We start from the raw sequence: 15,240 nt of genomic DNA, 5'->3' as shown, positions 1-15,240 counted from the left end.
CTAAGTTCGGGTAGGTAAAACATCTCAGAGGCACAGAACAGCCGCATCTAGTTCTGGTCCTGTTCACCCGAACCTCTGAAGGACGTCATATTGTAGTCTGGACTGGGCCGGACCAACATTTTCCGGCTGTCCTAGTCAGTGGAGGTATGCATTGGGCTTTATCCTTTGTAGTCGAAAACAGCCAATACTGAACTCACCGTGACACCCTTCAAGATGCTCTCACATGATTCCTGTGACCGTTGAACCCCTTCATCAAGGCATCTTTCAAAAGCCTTTTTACACTTCATCATGGTTTGATCGACATCATCAATCCAATGCAGAAGTCTTGTTTTCAGGACTTTGCACACGTCTGCTTTGTGGGAACCCTGAAATAAAAATGTGGCACTCAATTACCAAAATGTAGTACAATATCACCTACAGTGTGTGTGTGTGTGTGTGTGTGTGTGTGTGTGTGTGTGTGTGTGTGTGTGTGTGTGTGTGTGTGTGTGTGTGTGTGTGCATGTGTACTTCCAGGTTATGGAAGGTTCTGGGTTTATTTATTTTACCCTTCGTAGAAAATTGCACGGTAAAATGGAATTCATAATATTGCTGTCCTACAATGTTGATGTCCTCACAAGTATATTAATACAAGCGTATGCGTGTGCATGTCTGCGCATGTACGCGTGTGATGTGTGTGTTCATATGTTCATACCGTTTCTGGTGTATTCGCTGCTTTCATCAGAGAAAGTATTCCAAAGGCCCCAGAGACATAATAGTTGGTCTTTGACTGATGATCATTGAGATCTTTCAGGAATTTCTGAAGTTGGGGTATTTCTGGAAAGAGATTTGTGAGATGTTTTGTATTTTTATTTACATGTATTTTGCAGTCAAATCTAGAGTACAAAATGCATGTTTTGCTTATAATATGACTCAATATTGATAACAATTTGTAATCCATACTAAACATATTTGTAAAGCGTAAAGTCCTGTCCTACCAGTGTCATCTTCTTGCAGATACTTTAACCTGTTGAACTCTTTAGAGGTAACTGTGAACACTTGGAAAAAGTCACTGTCGCAACTGAAATGTTTCTGAAAAGGAATGAAATAATAATTAAGTAATAATTAGTGTACCTCAAAATACCAAACACATGCAGGGAAAAACATGCCAATTCCTCTACAGAAATTGTCATTTCACATGTTTCTCGCAAACATGCACACCTGCCTGAAAAAGGATCCTTAATGACTGTAAAACATACCTTGATGACCCTCTTTTCTTTGAATGTCTCTTTTACTTTTTCCTTGACTATTTCGTTTTTTTCCAAAACACGACGACGTCTATCCTCTTTTGACCTGGAAGAAAATGTACAATCCTACTGTAATAATACATTTTCATCTAGAACCTTTAGCACTGAAAACACATTAAAACATCTCCACCCTGAAAAACGTTCTCAACTTTCCAGAATCAACTTCCCTCTTCAGCGATGAGATAAAAACCTCTATCATGAGGAAAATCTGCTGCAGCATCATAAGAAACTTTAACAATGAATCCGCTATCACCGTTATTAACTAAATATGTTTGTCATGTCCTGTCATATCATCTTAAAATGTATCTTACTTTTTGTATTTGTCCTCAATAACATCACATTTGGTGCAGATGAAACGGATGCTTCGACACTCTCCACCATTTCCAATGAGACTGATGGTCTGGTCTAAAATCTCCCATGTCTCCTTGTCTGAATCTGCTCGAATTGTGTCACTCACAATCCACACAGCAGAACAAGCTCCTACAAACTAGAAGAAAATAATTGAATGCTTTTACACAGATATACAGTAAGCCTAATAGATATTATATTTAAACTGAATGCATCGTATATTATCTTATGGCTTCTTAGATACTGTAGAAAAGCACAAGTGTAACCTCTACATTTTATATTACTTATAAGATCTCAGAAGTTGTTGTCTTTTAGCTACTGTAACTTACCTTTTTCCACATTACATCTCTGCTCTTGTTACGGTCTCCAGTTCCAGGAAGATCTACAAGTGCAACATGCTGAAGAAGTTTGCTGGCATTTGGTATTTCAATGGTAACACACTTCACTAGTGGCCAATACCGTTTTCCTTCACTGTCTTGTCTTGTATACTTTGCAATTTTTTTAGAGAGATCTGAGGACTGGAACGTATACATTCAGGTGAATTAACTCTTATTTTTATTTTCTTAACTTTTAACAATGAACAAATGTACAGTACCTATCTACAACATAACACTAATTCATAGCTAATCTTCCACAATGGTACTGAGATCAGACATCAAGGACCACTAGGTAGATATTACGTAATCAGATACAACGCAATGATATATTTGCCCGCTGTGGTGCCTCCCTCCCAATGAACTATAGAGTCGATACCGGCTTGTTCCCTTTTTGAGAGGCCTTGGTGAATGTATCTTTAGATCATTGCTCAACCTGCACATCGACCTTTACCCTTAACTGCCACTTGTGTGTACGTGACTGGTGAGCTACTCATGAGCCGTGGTGAAACTGGAGCTACGCTAACCACAGGCCTTTTGTACTTTCCATTGAGCCTAAAGCGAGAACCGAAACCATACACACACTTTGTTACCAAGAACACATGTATCTTATCTAACGACATATACCTGTTTAAAGAGAATTCATGTATGTACCACCCAATGTGACACTCTTTTTGTGAACACATGCATCTGTAACCTGTGTGTGACTTCCAAGAATAAATCAGAGTAGACTTAAACTTGAACACTGTTGTCTATTGTCTGGACTCTGACTCGTCTGTTCTCCGGTGCAACTCTATATTGCTGCTAACCGACTTCAACCTGGGTCTTTCGCTCTCTCTCACACACAATATTTTTCAGCCTGAGAGACAGATAGTGGAGCTTATCCTGAAAAATATTGCATCAAAAATGTTGTCTTAACTTACTGTGTTACATTCCAGTATCTTATTTTGGGACTGGAGAAATTCTTTAATCTCTTTAAAATTATCTTTGTCCATGTAGTCATCAACAGCTGTAAATTTCGTAGCATCTTCTCCATACAGTGCTGAGATCTTTTTCTTAATATCATCATCGTCAGTATCACCTTCCTCATTTTTCTCTGAATCACGATTCTTCAAATAATCCCACAATTCATCTTTCCATTCCTAAACAATTTAATAAAATCTCATTAATAGTACATGATAACATCACTTTTGCATCATTTTCAACAGATGTCATTCCACTTAGCATTACGTATAGGGAGAACATGTTAATTTTACCTCTTTTAGGATGAACTCGATCTCTGCTCTGTATTTGGAGTCTATCATATTTGCCCTCACTTGAATCATGACTGAGGTACAAGCACTGATATCTCCAGAAGGCAAGAGATCTTTCTCCCCAATAATGGCATTTATCAAGGAGCTTTTCCCAGCTCCTGTTCTACCAAAGACACCCACCAGCTCCATTTTGCTCTTCTGTAAATCATTAATCTTTTCCCTGTTGTGATAAAACAACAACAACAGCAACTTTAAAACATGGTTACATGTGTGTGTGTGAGTATAATAGCAATAGATCCTTATATTAAAATTGCCATGACAGCGGACAGTGGACGGTTGTCATCACAATTAATCATAACATGCCCATATATGGAGACATCACAAATGCATCACAAACACAGTGGACAGTGGATGGTGGGCATACAGTATGGGCAACTTCACTTGCCCATACTGTCTGTATATGGAGACTATTATGGTGCACAAGCAGTTATATAAACCTGGTATAACGGGTACACTGATGATGTCACACTCTGACTGTGATATCACAAGCTTAGCTCACAGAGGTTATACCATGTATGGATATTATTCTGGTATGGGGACAGTTTGGCGTACGTTATCGCCGAGGACCCAAGGGAGTATAGGACTGGGAAGTTGAAGGCAGTGTGAATCGCGTCCCACTGCCTGACGTTGTGAGCAGATCTACAAGTGCACAATGTGTCGCGTTGTGATGCTGTGTATGCAAACTTGCATACAGAAGAATATAATCCAGGTACATTCATACAATTTTAACATTGGCTACTAGACAAGTAAAATGGCAAAGAACAACATGGGTGCTATATGTAATAATAATTGTTAGCATAAGAATTAAGTTGGACACTGGCCTTTTGTTTAACAAAAAGTCATTTTAGTTGGAGGCTACTCACTTTAGAAATCTGTTGAGCTCTGTCTCCTGACTGATTTTATCATCAACATATTTCATGATATTCTTCACCTTAGAAAATTCAGCTTCTGTAAGTACAAAATGAACTGTATTCAACCTGAATCAGCAGTACATGGATAGCTACAGATTCATTTTATACAGTATAGACAGACATGTTACTGAACTTGAAAAACTGATAGCATTATATTGTCTAATGTAAATTTTATTATTAGATGTTGAGGAAAAGCTGTTAAACTTGTAAGAGAGCATCTGTGCAGGTATATCGTCAATTGTTGCATTGTCGTGTTGATGTTTATAACTTAGTTGCATTGCATTCATGAGATGACAATTAATAACATACACAATGGTCATTTTAATCTGTAGCAGGAATATCCTTTAATAAATACTGCATTTTTAAAATATTATATTAAAATTTTAATAGGGGTCTTTACCTTGCATCGGTTCCATATCAATATTACTGGTAGAGGCCCGAATCTGAAGGTAAATTCACATGTTAACTGAGCATTTCATAAATGCATGTTTCAAGGCCAAAAGTGCCTTTTTTTCCATGAATTGAGTACAAAGGACCCCAATGGAAACAAGCCATAGGCTTTCTTCGGTTTAAAATCCCCTTAAAAGCAGTGGCGTTTGGTGGATTCTAACGTTGACCGGGCCAGAACCGGGCCAGAACCGGTTTGACGGCTAAACTGGTTTTTAATGGCCACTCATTAACAATTCGGCCAAATGCAAATGAGCCCCATATGAAAACATAGGCGACTTTCTGTGGTCGGCTACAGCAGAATAGGGTGAGTGCTGCTAATGTTGATTTTTAGTTTTTTTCCCCTGGATCTTGCCCCTACACAGGGACAAGCTGGGTTTACAGACCGGGCCATGGCCTCGTTGGCCCCAATGACGATACGCGCCTGCTTAAAAGACCTTGTATTGAACTGCTAATAAAGTATTAAAGCAATCAATCAATCAGTTGTTTTCCTAAACTTTGACAACACACACACACACACACACACACACACACACACACACAGGTCGTAAATTTTTTTTTTACTTGTGATGAATTTCGGGTGAAATATACGGACCAGTTTGCAAGCTGCTTTATGATTATTTTAATTGTAGAGAGACCTCCTGCTTCCGTGTACCTGTGATTCATTAACACATTTATCACTGGTCACCTAGCTGACCTTTGTAATGGTTTACAAAGGTAAGGCACTGCTATACCTTTGTGTGTACTGCTGTCTGTCATCACCTGCCGTTAATGTGTGCTATTGTATTTACTGTTGTCTGATACGTAGAGTGCCTTGGAAAGGAATTTCCCCTTGGGAACAATAAAATCTAAGTTCTATACTTTGTAAAATGAGTAACATCAATTGAAGTTGCAGTTACACATTGCTAATGACATCTGCAAGATTTTACATAGGAGAATGGAGTTGGGGGGAGCATGTGTGGCATGAACTACAGGTGCCAAACCAAAACCTGTCTGGCAGCTATTCTGTCGTAGCAGAAGTTGTGGCACAGGATAATGTTTAGAGTCTAAACAATTGATGGTGCAAAGAAATACAGTCTAAACTTTAGACTGTATTTCTTTGCACTATCAATTGTTCCACATCTGCCATTAAACTCCAGAGAAATAACAAATGCAGATGCAACTAGTCCTAACAGATTGGTGGCAGCATAATTATTCTAAAGCATTTGGAGGAGGAGTTGTTTGTTCCAGAGGCCAGATTTTAGTTGTTTTGTTTTAACATAAGTTTATTGCTTTAATGAAGAATGAGCAAAACATGGTTTATTTCTTGAATAAAATGTATTGATCATTTACAGTTAAAGGAGGAGTTCACCCAAAAAAGTACTTATTTTCTATCAATTGCACACCCTATGAAGCCTTGAATCCATGGATTCTTTTAATTTTTTGTCGCATTCTTAACCTAATAATTTGATTCCCGTCTCCTACCGGCTAATGTATCCGGTAGGAGACACAAAGTAGATTATTTGTGTCTCCTACCGGAAATACACACGGTCATCAAATTATTGTCTTAGGAATGCCACAAAAACAAAAATAAATCCATGAAATCAAGGCTTCATGGGGTGTGTAATTGATAGAAAATAAGCAATTTTTTGGGTGAACTCCTCCTTTAAGCTGTCAAAGACGCACACCCATTGTGTTTTTTAAATAAAAAGATAAAATAACTTTAAATAAAAGTTACTGTACCTGTTGGTGGGGTTTCTTTAGTTCGCCACTGAGATCAATGTCATGATGAGTTTTGATGTGTCCTAGCATAGCTGAAGTGCCTCCTGACGCCGGCCGTGGAATTATTTTGTGACAAATCCGACAAATTGATTGTGTAATGTCAGCCTTGCCATCCCTTATCGGACAACCAAAATATTTCCACACTGCTGATTTGGCTTTGAATGGGGGATCTGCAATCACAGGTTTACTGGCCATCTTGAAGTTTTAAAAAGGGTGAAACTGCAAAACAAACACATAAAGGATAGCAGTCATAATCTTAAAGGACCATTTTCAACCTATCTTCATATAATTGGTCCTCACTAATGCTCAATATAATATGGTACCATTGTTATCTACTTGTGTCTCAGAGGAGGGCTGTAGACCGTTCAGAAACCTGCCTACCAGTGACATTATCGATAAGCAGGTTTGGACATTTCAGACAAGATTTCCAACTTTTTATTTAGTTTTTTATTAATGCAAGAAACAACGGCTCCTATTATAGCATGCAAACTTTTCAGGAAGGGAAAGGCTGTAGTATATTAGCATGGAATCCTCATTGATGATATCACTGGTAGGCTCGTTTCTGAACTGCAGTGGTGTAAAGTAACTAAGTGCATTTACTCAGGTACTGAGGTACTTAAGTACAATTTTGAGGTATTTTTTACTTTACTGGAGTATTTCCAATTTGCAGTACTTTTACTTCTACTATACTACATCTCAGAGGCAAATATTATACTTTTACTCCACAACAATTATTTGAAAACTTTAGTTACTAGTTACTTTGTAGATTTAGATTATTATTACAAAGATACATTACCCACTTCAGCCTTATACGTTTCAGCCATTTGAAAATAGCAGATCTACAAGCTCATAATGTGTCGCATCGCGACACATTGTGAAAGATTTTTATATAGTGTATTTGAAAACTTGTGAAATGGGACATTCTACATACTGTCTACAGCCCACTAATTCATCTCATTGCATTCTGCCCTCAGGCATTCCAATGACTTTAAAGTCACATCTGCATCAAGTTGACTGAGTTCAGATGCTAAATGTGAGAGTACCACGCAGTTAAAGACTGAAGACATGTCTTCACTGCACACAAATGTTGGATATCACAACAATTATGTGGAGTATTAAAGAAACCGCCACACTGGCTATGAAAATTGTTCAAAAAAATATAGCGGCCGACTGTAGCCTACATGCCTACATCAAATTGTATCCAGTTAACTGCTGCGTTCACACCAAAGGACGCTTTTGTGGGGGAAAAAAGCAGAAATCCATTTGAATTGTTGTTTTTTTTTATCAAACTGGGCACCTGTCACTCAAGTCTCCTCAAGTGTGCTTTTTCGAGGCGAGACAAAACGGGCTGTTTGAGCAGATGCGCATTATGAAGTCAAAAATGAAAAATAGCAGCTGTAGATGAGAAATAAGTCTATATTTAGTTACTACATAACCTATGCATGGATTTTAAAAAATCTACAGAATGTTTATAAACAAGCTGCTAAATAACTCAACGAGCCGTCTGGTTGCTACCCCCCACGCTGATCTCCATGAGCCCGTCATAGGACACTCTGTCACGGCGAGCACCACTCGGTTGTCCCCGTGCCACGAAACTGGAGCAGCTTCCTTCGAGTAGATTCCAACAAAAAGACATTATTCTGCTGCTCTAGAAACAATGTTTGTTCCAGATGGGAAAACACTTCTCACAACCTATGAAGAAGCCCCCCTTCTGATGTTTCTCAACTTCAACCATGTACATACACATGAAGAGGCTGATTAGCGAATGTTGCTACATGCCTGGCACGCTTACCAGCGGGGGTACTCTGAAGAAAGTGAACGAGGCACGCAAGCAGCTATTTGCTCATGGAAATCGCAAAGTGGAAAATATTCCACCCACAAAGGAGGCACTTCGTCAACATGTGAAGAGAGCAGTATTTCAAGCTGGTCACATCTGGGGACAGTCCCAAATTGCCAACCGAGATTCCTTCACCTGCAGATTGGGGATGGGTGAAAAGTTAGGACGATGGCTGGTGTCCATTTTGGACGGTGATGGCAGAGGTGGCGTCAAAAGGGTGTCGAGAGCTGATCAAATGCATGTGTAAAAAACGGTGTGCTGGAAAATGCTAATGTTTTGCGGCTAATCTACCACGCACAGAACTATGTTTCTGTTCAGGACAATGCTTCCAAGAGGAACAGAGGACAGATTAAATAAACAAGTTAATGAGAAATAAATGTATTGTCCCACAAGTGGAAAAGCTCTACGTCCTCCCGGTGGGGGCTCCTCACTGGCAGGTGAGTCAGTAGAATACAACAGCAGTGACAACACACAAGTGTGTGTGGGGAGGAATCAATTGGCATAATGACTACATTTAGACTGGGCAAAACCTATAACAATTCGATAAAAGGGTGTACCAAACTTTTCTCAGTTGATTCTTATGTTTTTTTCCCGTAGAATCCATTTCTGCCATGTAAATTTTTGTATTGTGCATAATTAATTCGATAATTAGCATATTTGCGGCAAATATGCTAATTATCTCATTAATAAGTCAGACGCTTTGGACTGACTTCTTGGATCCGGCAATTTTTGAATTCAGCGCCTAAAAATACCCCTAGGTGCAAAATTTCACACTTTCTGCCGGAAGTGAACAACTTTTTCACATATTTCTCCCACTAGTGTGTTTAGTCCACGATCGGCGTTCAATGGTTAGGGGGACAGTGACAGAGCTAAAGTAACTTATATACACTCAAGTACTGTAGGCCTACTTAAGTACTTGCAGGCGCGTACGGTGGGTTCTAACGTGGACCGGGCCAGATTCTTAACCCAGCGCACTGGTATGGTGCTGTTGGCCGCGGCGATGGTTGCTGGTGGTGGCGGGTCTGGCGTTGTGGTGGGCGCTGCTGGTTGTGGCCCCACTGGCCCCCCACCAGCAGCCGCTGGTGGGGCAGTCGTCACCGCTGGCACGGTGATGAGCGCTGGTGTCCTGGCACTGCTGCTGTCCTCCTTTGCTGGCGTCTTGCTGGAGCTGGCGGCGAAGTGTAGTAGCATACTGCTCTGGACGAATCGTTTTTTGGTTGGTGGCTTGAGCTTCTTCATGTTGTAGAGTAGTAGACTAGTCACAAGTCACAACAATAATGAAATGTAGAGCTATCTCTGGACCCGCTTTATACTGTTTACCTGGCAAGAGAACCGGTTTGACGGGGAAACCGGTTTTTAATGGCCCCCCATTAACAATTCGGCCGAATGCAAATAAGCCCGACTTGAAAACAAAGGCGAATTCCTGTGGTTGGCTACAAGAGAATAGGGTGAGGGGCCAATGTTGGGGCTAATGTTGTTATGTTGATTTTTTGTTTTTTTTTCCCCTGGGGGAGCAGAATTTTCCAGACCGGGCCATGGCCCCATTGGCCTCTATGACGGTACGCCCTTGAGTACTTGAGGTATTTTTTACTTTACTGGAGTATTTCCAATTTTCAATACTTTTACTTATACTCCACTACATCCCAGAGGCAAATATTGTACTTATACTGTATATTGTAGGCTACTGCAATTCGAAAATGGCCCCTGTCTAAGTCTTAACCTACCCCCCCCCCTTTTTTTTCCTTCTCTTGTACATATTTTTCACTCTTCATACCAGTATGCTGTAAGCTGATTGTATGACATTCTGTATAGTAGTGTGTATATCTGTCTGTCTCTTTTATGTCATCATAATTTGTGTGCAAGGGGATCTCATCTTAAACAAGCTCAGTGCTTAATGAGTCTTCCAGTTTAATAGACCTTGTATTGTGAATTTGTACTTCCATGTACTGTTGTTCTCATGTCTTACTAAATAAAGTACATCAATCAATCAATACCCCACTACAATTATTTGACAACTTTAGTTACTACTGATTTTGATTATTATTGCAAAACCACTTCAACCCTATATACATTTCGACCATTTGAAAATAGCAGATCTACAAGCTCACAATGTTTTAATGTTCACAACAATAATTATAATAATAGGCCTATATATAGGCCTATATCTGATATATATAATCAATGATCTATCTATCTATCTATCATATGCATATCTATCCATCTATCTTTCAACTTTTGCAATGAGATGAAGCGATTAGTTCATTGATATCTGAACGCAACAAACCAATTGAAATTATTCCCTCACAAAACTACTACTTTTTGCGGGCAACATATGGTATATAAATAAAGGGGTTTTAGAGACTCATGTCATAGCGACAACATGGATCATCAGCGGATCAGATGGGAGGATCCTGATCATTCATAAAATAGCCGATCTACAAGCTCTGCTATTTTCAAACGATTTTCATACATTTTATACATTTGAAAACTTGTGAAATGGGACTTTCTGCATAATGAGTATTTTCTACTTTTGGTACTTTAAGTATATTTTGATGCATATACTTTTGTACTTTTACTCAAGTACATTTTTAATACGGGACTTCTACTTGTAACAGAGTATATCTACATTGCACTTTTGATACTTTACTTAAGTAAAACATGTGAGTACTTTTTCCACCACTGACACCACCACACACCCACCCACACACACATGCAGAAGACGTGCTGCAGCGGGGAGAGAGACACACACGTTTCAGAGCAGGACAGCCAGATTGATCATCATCACACACAGTCACACACTGGTGTGTCGGTGATAAATGTTATAATTAATTCATCATTCATTTAATGACTGTATAGTAGTAGGCCTATGTAACTTTAATATTCATTTTTGTGGGTGGGTGTGGGTGTCAATGGTCATATAGGCTGCAATAAAAAAAAGGTAAATGGTGCATTTATATAGCGCTTTTATCCAAAGCGCTTTACATAGATTGTGCATTACATTCACCCATTCACACACACATTCATACACCGTTGGCGGTGGAAACCATGCAAGGCACCAACCTGCTCATCGGGAGCAATTAGGGGTTCAGTGTCTTGCTCAAGGACACTTCGACACTAATTCTGGGGAGCCCCCCCAGTCCGGGATCGAACTGGGAACCTTTCGATTTCCAGTTCGCTGTACCCGGCCACTCTACCCCTGAGCTACTGTCGCCCCCAGGCTGCAATACCCCGCTCCGCCCCGTGGAGAAGACCCTGACCATAGACATTTTAGCTTCCTTGGGGGGCAGCTGGACATTTCTGCGTGCGTCACAGAACGGGGCGTTCAGTAGGCCAATCAGAGGCAGGTGGGGGCGGGACAACTAGATTCTGACAAGTCCTGGAAAAGATGCGCTGTGGTTGGCCAGTAGTCAACACGCTGTGATTGGCCAGTGCCCGTTCCCCCCGGAAATATTGCGGCCACCATACCAAACATAGAGTTAAAAATAATAGAGAGGGCACCCGAAATCCCCTCCCATCCACTTGCATTGAGTTGCCCACTCAGCGCATGAAGCGAATTCACCCCTTCTTCCGGGTTGGAAAGTGTGATGGGCGTAGCCTATTTGGGGCCACTGTGATACGTTCTGCGTCACAGAAGTGACGCGTTTTACGTCACAGAGGTGCGCAAGCTTGTGCGCAAGCTTGTGCGCAAGCTCGTGAGTCGAGCCCATTGGTCGAAACAGTTTTCGCTCGTACATTGTGCAGTGGCCCCGTCCGTTTAAGCTGCAGTACCTACGAATGGCCAGCATGTCCATTTCGCTTCAATGCAACCACTGGGTTCTGGGGGCTTGATACCAAACCATAGAGGTATAATATAACTAGAGGGCGGATTGCCCCGCCCCCAGCTATCATTTCAATGAATGTGCTCAGTGGCGTTTTGAAGCACCCGGAAGCCTGCCGGAAGTAGAATTATTGAGTCGTTTTTGATCACACATAGAGTTATGAGCATGCGCACTAGTGTCCTTTTTGCGTTCTACGGCAGCCCGTGTGTCAAGGATTGAACGCGAGATATTTATTAAATACACTCGAGATGCATATTTATATGTAAATGCATATGTATGTATGTATGTATAATATGTTTACATATTTATATTTATATATATAAATATCTCTCAGTATGTTTTGCTCGTGCATGTATTTCTCCCCGCCTGCAGTTCCAGCTTTGGCCACTGGGGTTCAATGTTTCTCAGCAACTCTGGGGGCTTGTACCAAACAGGTTGCTCCAGGGATGAGCTGTAGGGGGTGCTACAGCTCAGGGCGCTGGCTGGGGGGCTGGGAGCTCCACATGCACGCGCGAGCACGCACCGTCAGCTGCGGTCTTAACACCTTAAAGTTTAAACAATAGCCTCTCAAGATTCGCGCCGTCAGCGGCGAGCCGTTCTCAATAGCGTCTACCTGGCTGCTTTGCATAACATTAGGCTACTCGAAAAAAGCCATGGACTTGAATTGAATGTGTACATTCCTCTCACAATGAGAGACAACAGTCTCTGCACTGCAGAGTGTGAAGGGGATCGCTTAGAAGAGGACCCAGTTCTCTGAGACAAGACAAAGACAAGTTGTCTGATTATTTTAAGTACTTATGTGTGGGTGAGTCTATGTAAAGGGCTTTTATATAAAACTAAAAGGAAAATAAAATAATTAATTAATTGAAACAAAAATAAAAACAACAAATTAACAATGCAACTAAATAATAAGATATAATTACATTAAAAATCACATGTTGAATACAGTATTTCAACTAGCACTGAGCTGATTGGCTATGTGCACATGCGTGCACGTGCGCGTGCACGTGACGTCAGAAAATATAGCCCCCCTAGTTCAAAAATCCACAGCTCATCACTGGGTTGCTCCAACGAACTGCAGAGGCCAATGAGGTATCTAGGTTTCTATATCTATGACCCTGACTACTTGCTGCAGCTTGCAGATCGGGGCGAAGCTGATGTTGGGCGGAGTTAAACCATCAACCCCTCCCATTGTGGGCAGGGTCGAACTAGCTACTGTTTTAAGTTCCTCCCGAAACTGTTTCAAGGTACCCCCCCTCCCTAATTAATACAAACTGAACGTTTTATAAAATAGGCCTACGTTTGAAGAGACTTCATGGTGATTATTTAGTGAATTATGGATAATTTGTTTGTTTTGTTTTGAAGTGTTATAACATTGTATCATTTAATCTCGCAATAATATATGTTTTAATATATTGTTTTAAGTTAAAAAAAGACAAACAAAAAAAATCCACTCTATATTAATTATATTCATATTTATACATTTCAGAACAAAAGCTCAGGTCTGACATAATAGTAAAAGGTTTAAGTAGGCTAATGTAACAATTTCCCTGTGCTGTGCGAAAGGAATATATAATATGGACATGTAACATATAATATACTTTTATAGGGGGTTATAGTGCCTTGCGAAAGTACACTTCGCAACCTCCAGGGCTCTCGCCACGCCAACCGAGCCCGACCGATGGGGCTCTCCGCCTGGACACCTGATGGCCGGCGTACCCCCCCTCCCGTCCTGGATCTCGGGACTTGTTGGTTGTATATCCTTTTATTTCAGACCACATATATGCCATGTTCTTGCCAAATCACCATTAATTATACATATACAGCCTTTATTTAAAAAAAAAGATTTTTCTTTCGGAAACCCCATCTCCATGTCTGCTGCAAGCCGAAGGCTGACATTCTTTTTGGCTCGATGAGCTAGTCCCCGCCTACTCAGATCATGCTATGCTCTGATTGGCTAGAATTGAGCTTTAAACCGCTTACGGCTCGAAAGGCAAAAAAAAAGAAACTTCAAAGCAGGGGTCTGGGGAGAAAAAAGCACGCTTTTCTCTTTTGTTATTTTCTTCTACCACAGACTACTGTTTTTAGTTATGCCACATAGAAAATACATGTTATTATGTCTGTTAGTTTAGTGTGTGCTGTGTGAATATCTGTTGGTAGCACAGGAGACAAAATGTCTGCTCTCCTGTGTTGGGACAGTTAAGGGCTGTTTACACTGAGCACTATAACTCTAACTATAAAAATATAGTTAGTAAAGTCAAATATACTATAGTAAGTCATAATAAGTCAAGTGGATGGCACAGTTAACACCAACTATATAAAAACAAAAACTACAATGGTGAACACCATAGTTATAGTTATCGTTATAGTTATTATAGTACTCAGTGTGAATGGCCCTTTAACCTGGGGAAATTTCCAAATGTTACAAAATCATCTGAAATGTTGAATTGAGTTCTGTTATTCTGGTTTTCAATTTGCAAAATGTTTTTCCTATACAGTTTGAAAGGACTTTGGATTGCATACTGCAGCATGGGTATGTTGTCAGGGTTTTCAGAAGGACAATCTGTTTGGTGTGAGGATTGAAGAGAGGAGCTGATTGTGTGCAACAAGATCAGTGTCCACAGGGCTGGTGTCCAGCAGCCCTGTGTAGTCCAGTGATTGTGGGTTGCCTCTGTACTCAGAGCTTGTGTTCTGTTTGTCTCTGAGGCTGGTGTTCCTCTGAAAGCAACAGGTTTGTCTTTAAAGTTTTCATGGAGATCATCCAACACATTCCAACCCTTTCACGCATGAATTATGATAACCTGAGAAAAAAAAATGTTACTAAGTGTTTTTATGTGTCTTTAGACATAAATATAACAACTGCACTTAATTTTTTTTTAAACAACAATTTTTTAAGGAGTTATTGACCTGTCCACTCAGGAGGACAGCATGCATTTGTGTTTTTAACTGAAAAGAATAAGGATAAAATACAACCAATGAATACAATTATAAAAATCTAATAATATCAAATCAAATATATTTGTAATGCTGTAAAACTACATTTTTCACATTTCTAACATATTCTAATACTATTTATTAACTTTCTCTTGACTCCTCGGCTCAACAAACACAAAACACATAAATAATAGTGTTTCTACTGTCAAGTGAA

The 15,240-nt window shown here is 40.1% G+C and overlaps 1 protein-coding gene across 3 annotated transcripts in view; it reads right to left on the bottom strand.

The window, feature by feature from the left end:
• Window positions 1-15,240, bottom strand: part of LOC308083013 (nuclear GTPase SLIP-GC-like) — a 69,243-nt gene that overhangs the window by 24,649 nt on the left and 29,354 nt on the right. For 2 of the 3 annotated variants that reach the window (XM_080425107.1, XM_080425106.1), the window contains 4 exons: window positions 1,236-1,329; window positions 975-1,068; window positions 692-813; window positions 198-365 (listed from right to left, as the gene is read on the bottom strand). In XM_080425107.1, the coding sequence (XP_080281233.1) occupies window positions 198-365; window positions 692-813; window positions 975-1,068; window positions 1,236-1,329 (478 nt within the window). Of the gene's footprint in view, window positions 1-197; window positions 366-691; window positions 814-974; window positions 1,069-1,235; window positions 1,330-1,594; window positions 1,771-1,960; window positions 2,150-2,928; window positions 3,148-3,261; window positions 3,479-4,181; window positions 4,267-4,629; window positions 4,673-6,398; window positions 6,678-15,240 lie in introns of those variants that run through there. The other variant, XM_080425105.1, reaches the window with a different exon arrangement.

The sequence above is a fragment of the Gymnoscopelus braueri genome (assembly GCF_963280865.1).
Source record: "Gymnoscopelus braueri genome assembly, chromosome: 3".
NCBI classification, from domain to species: domain Eukaryota; kingdom Metazoa; phylum Chordata; class Actinopteri; order Myctophiformes; family Myctophidae; genus Gymnoscopelus; species Gymnoscopelus braueri.
The sequence above is the reverse complement of the archived record's forward strand: the minus strand, read 5'-3'. Positions and strand labels throughout refer to the sequence as shown.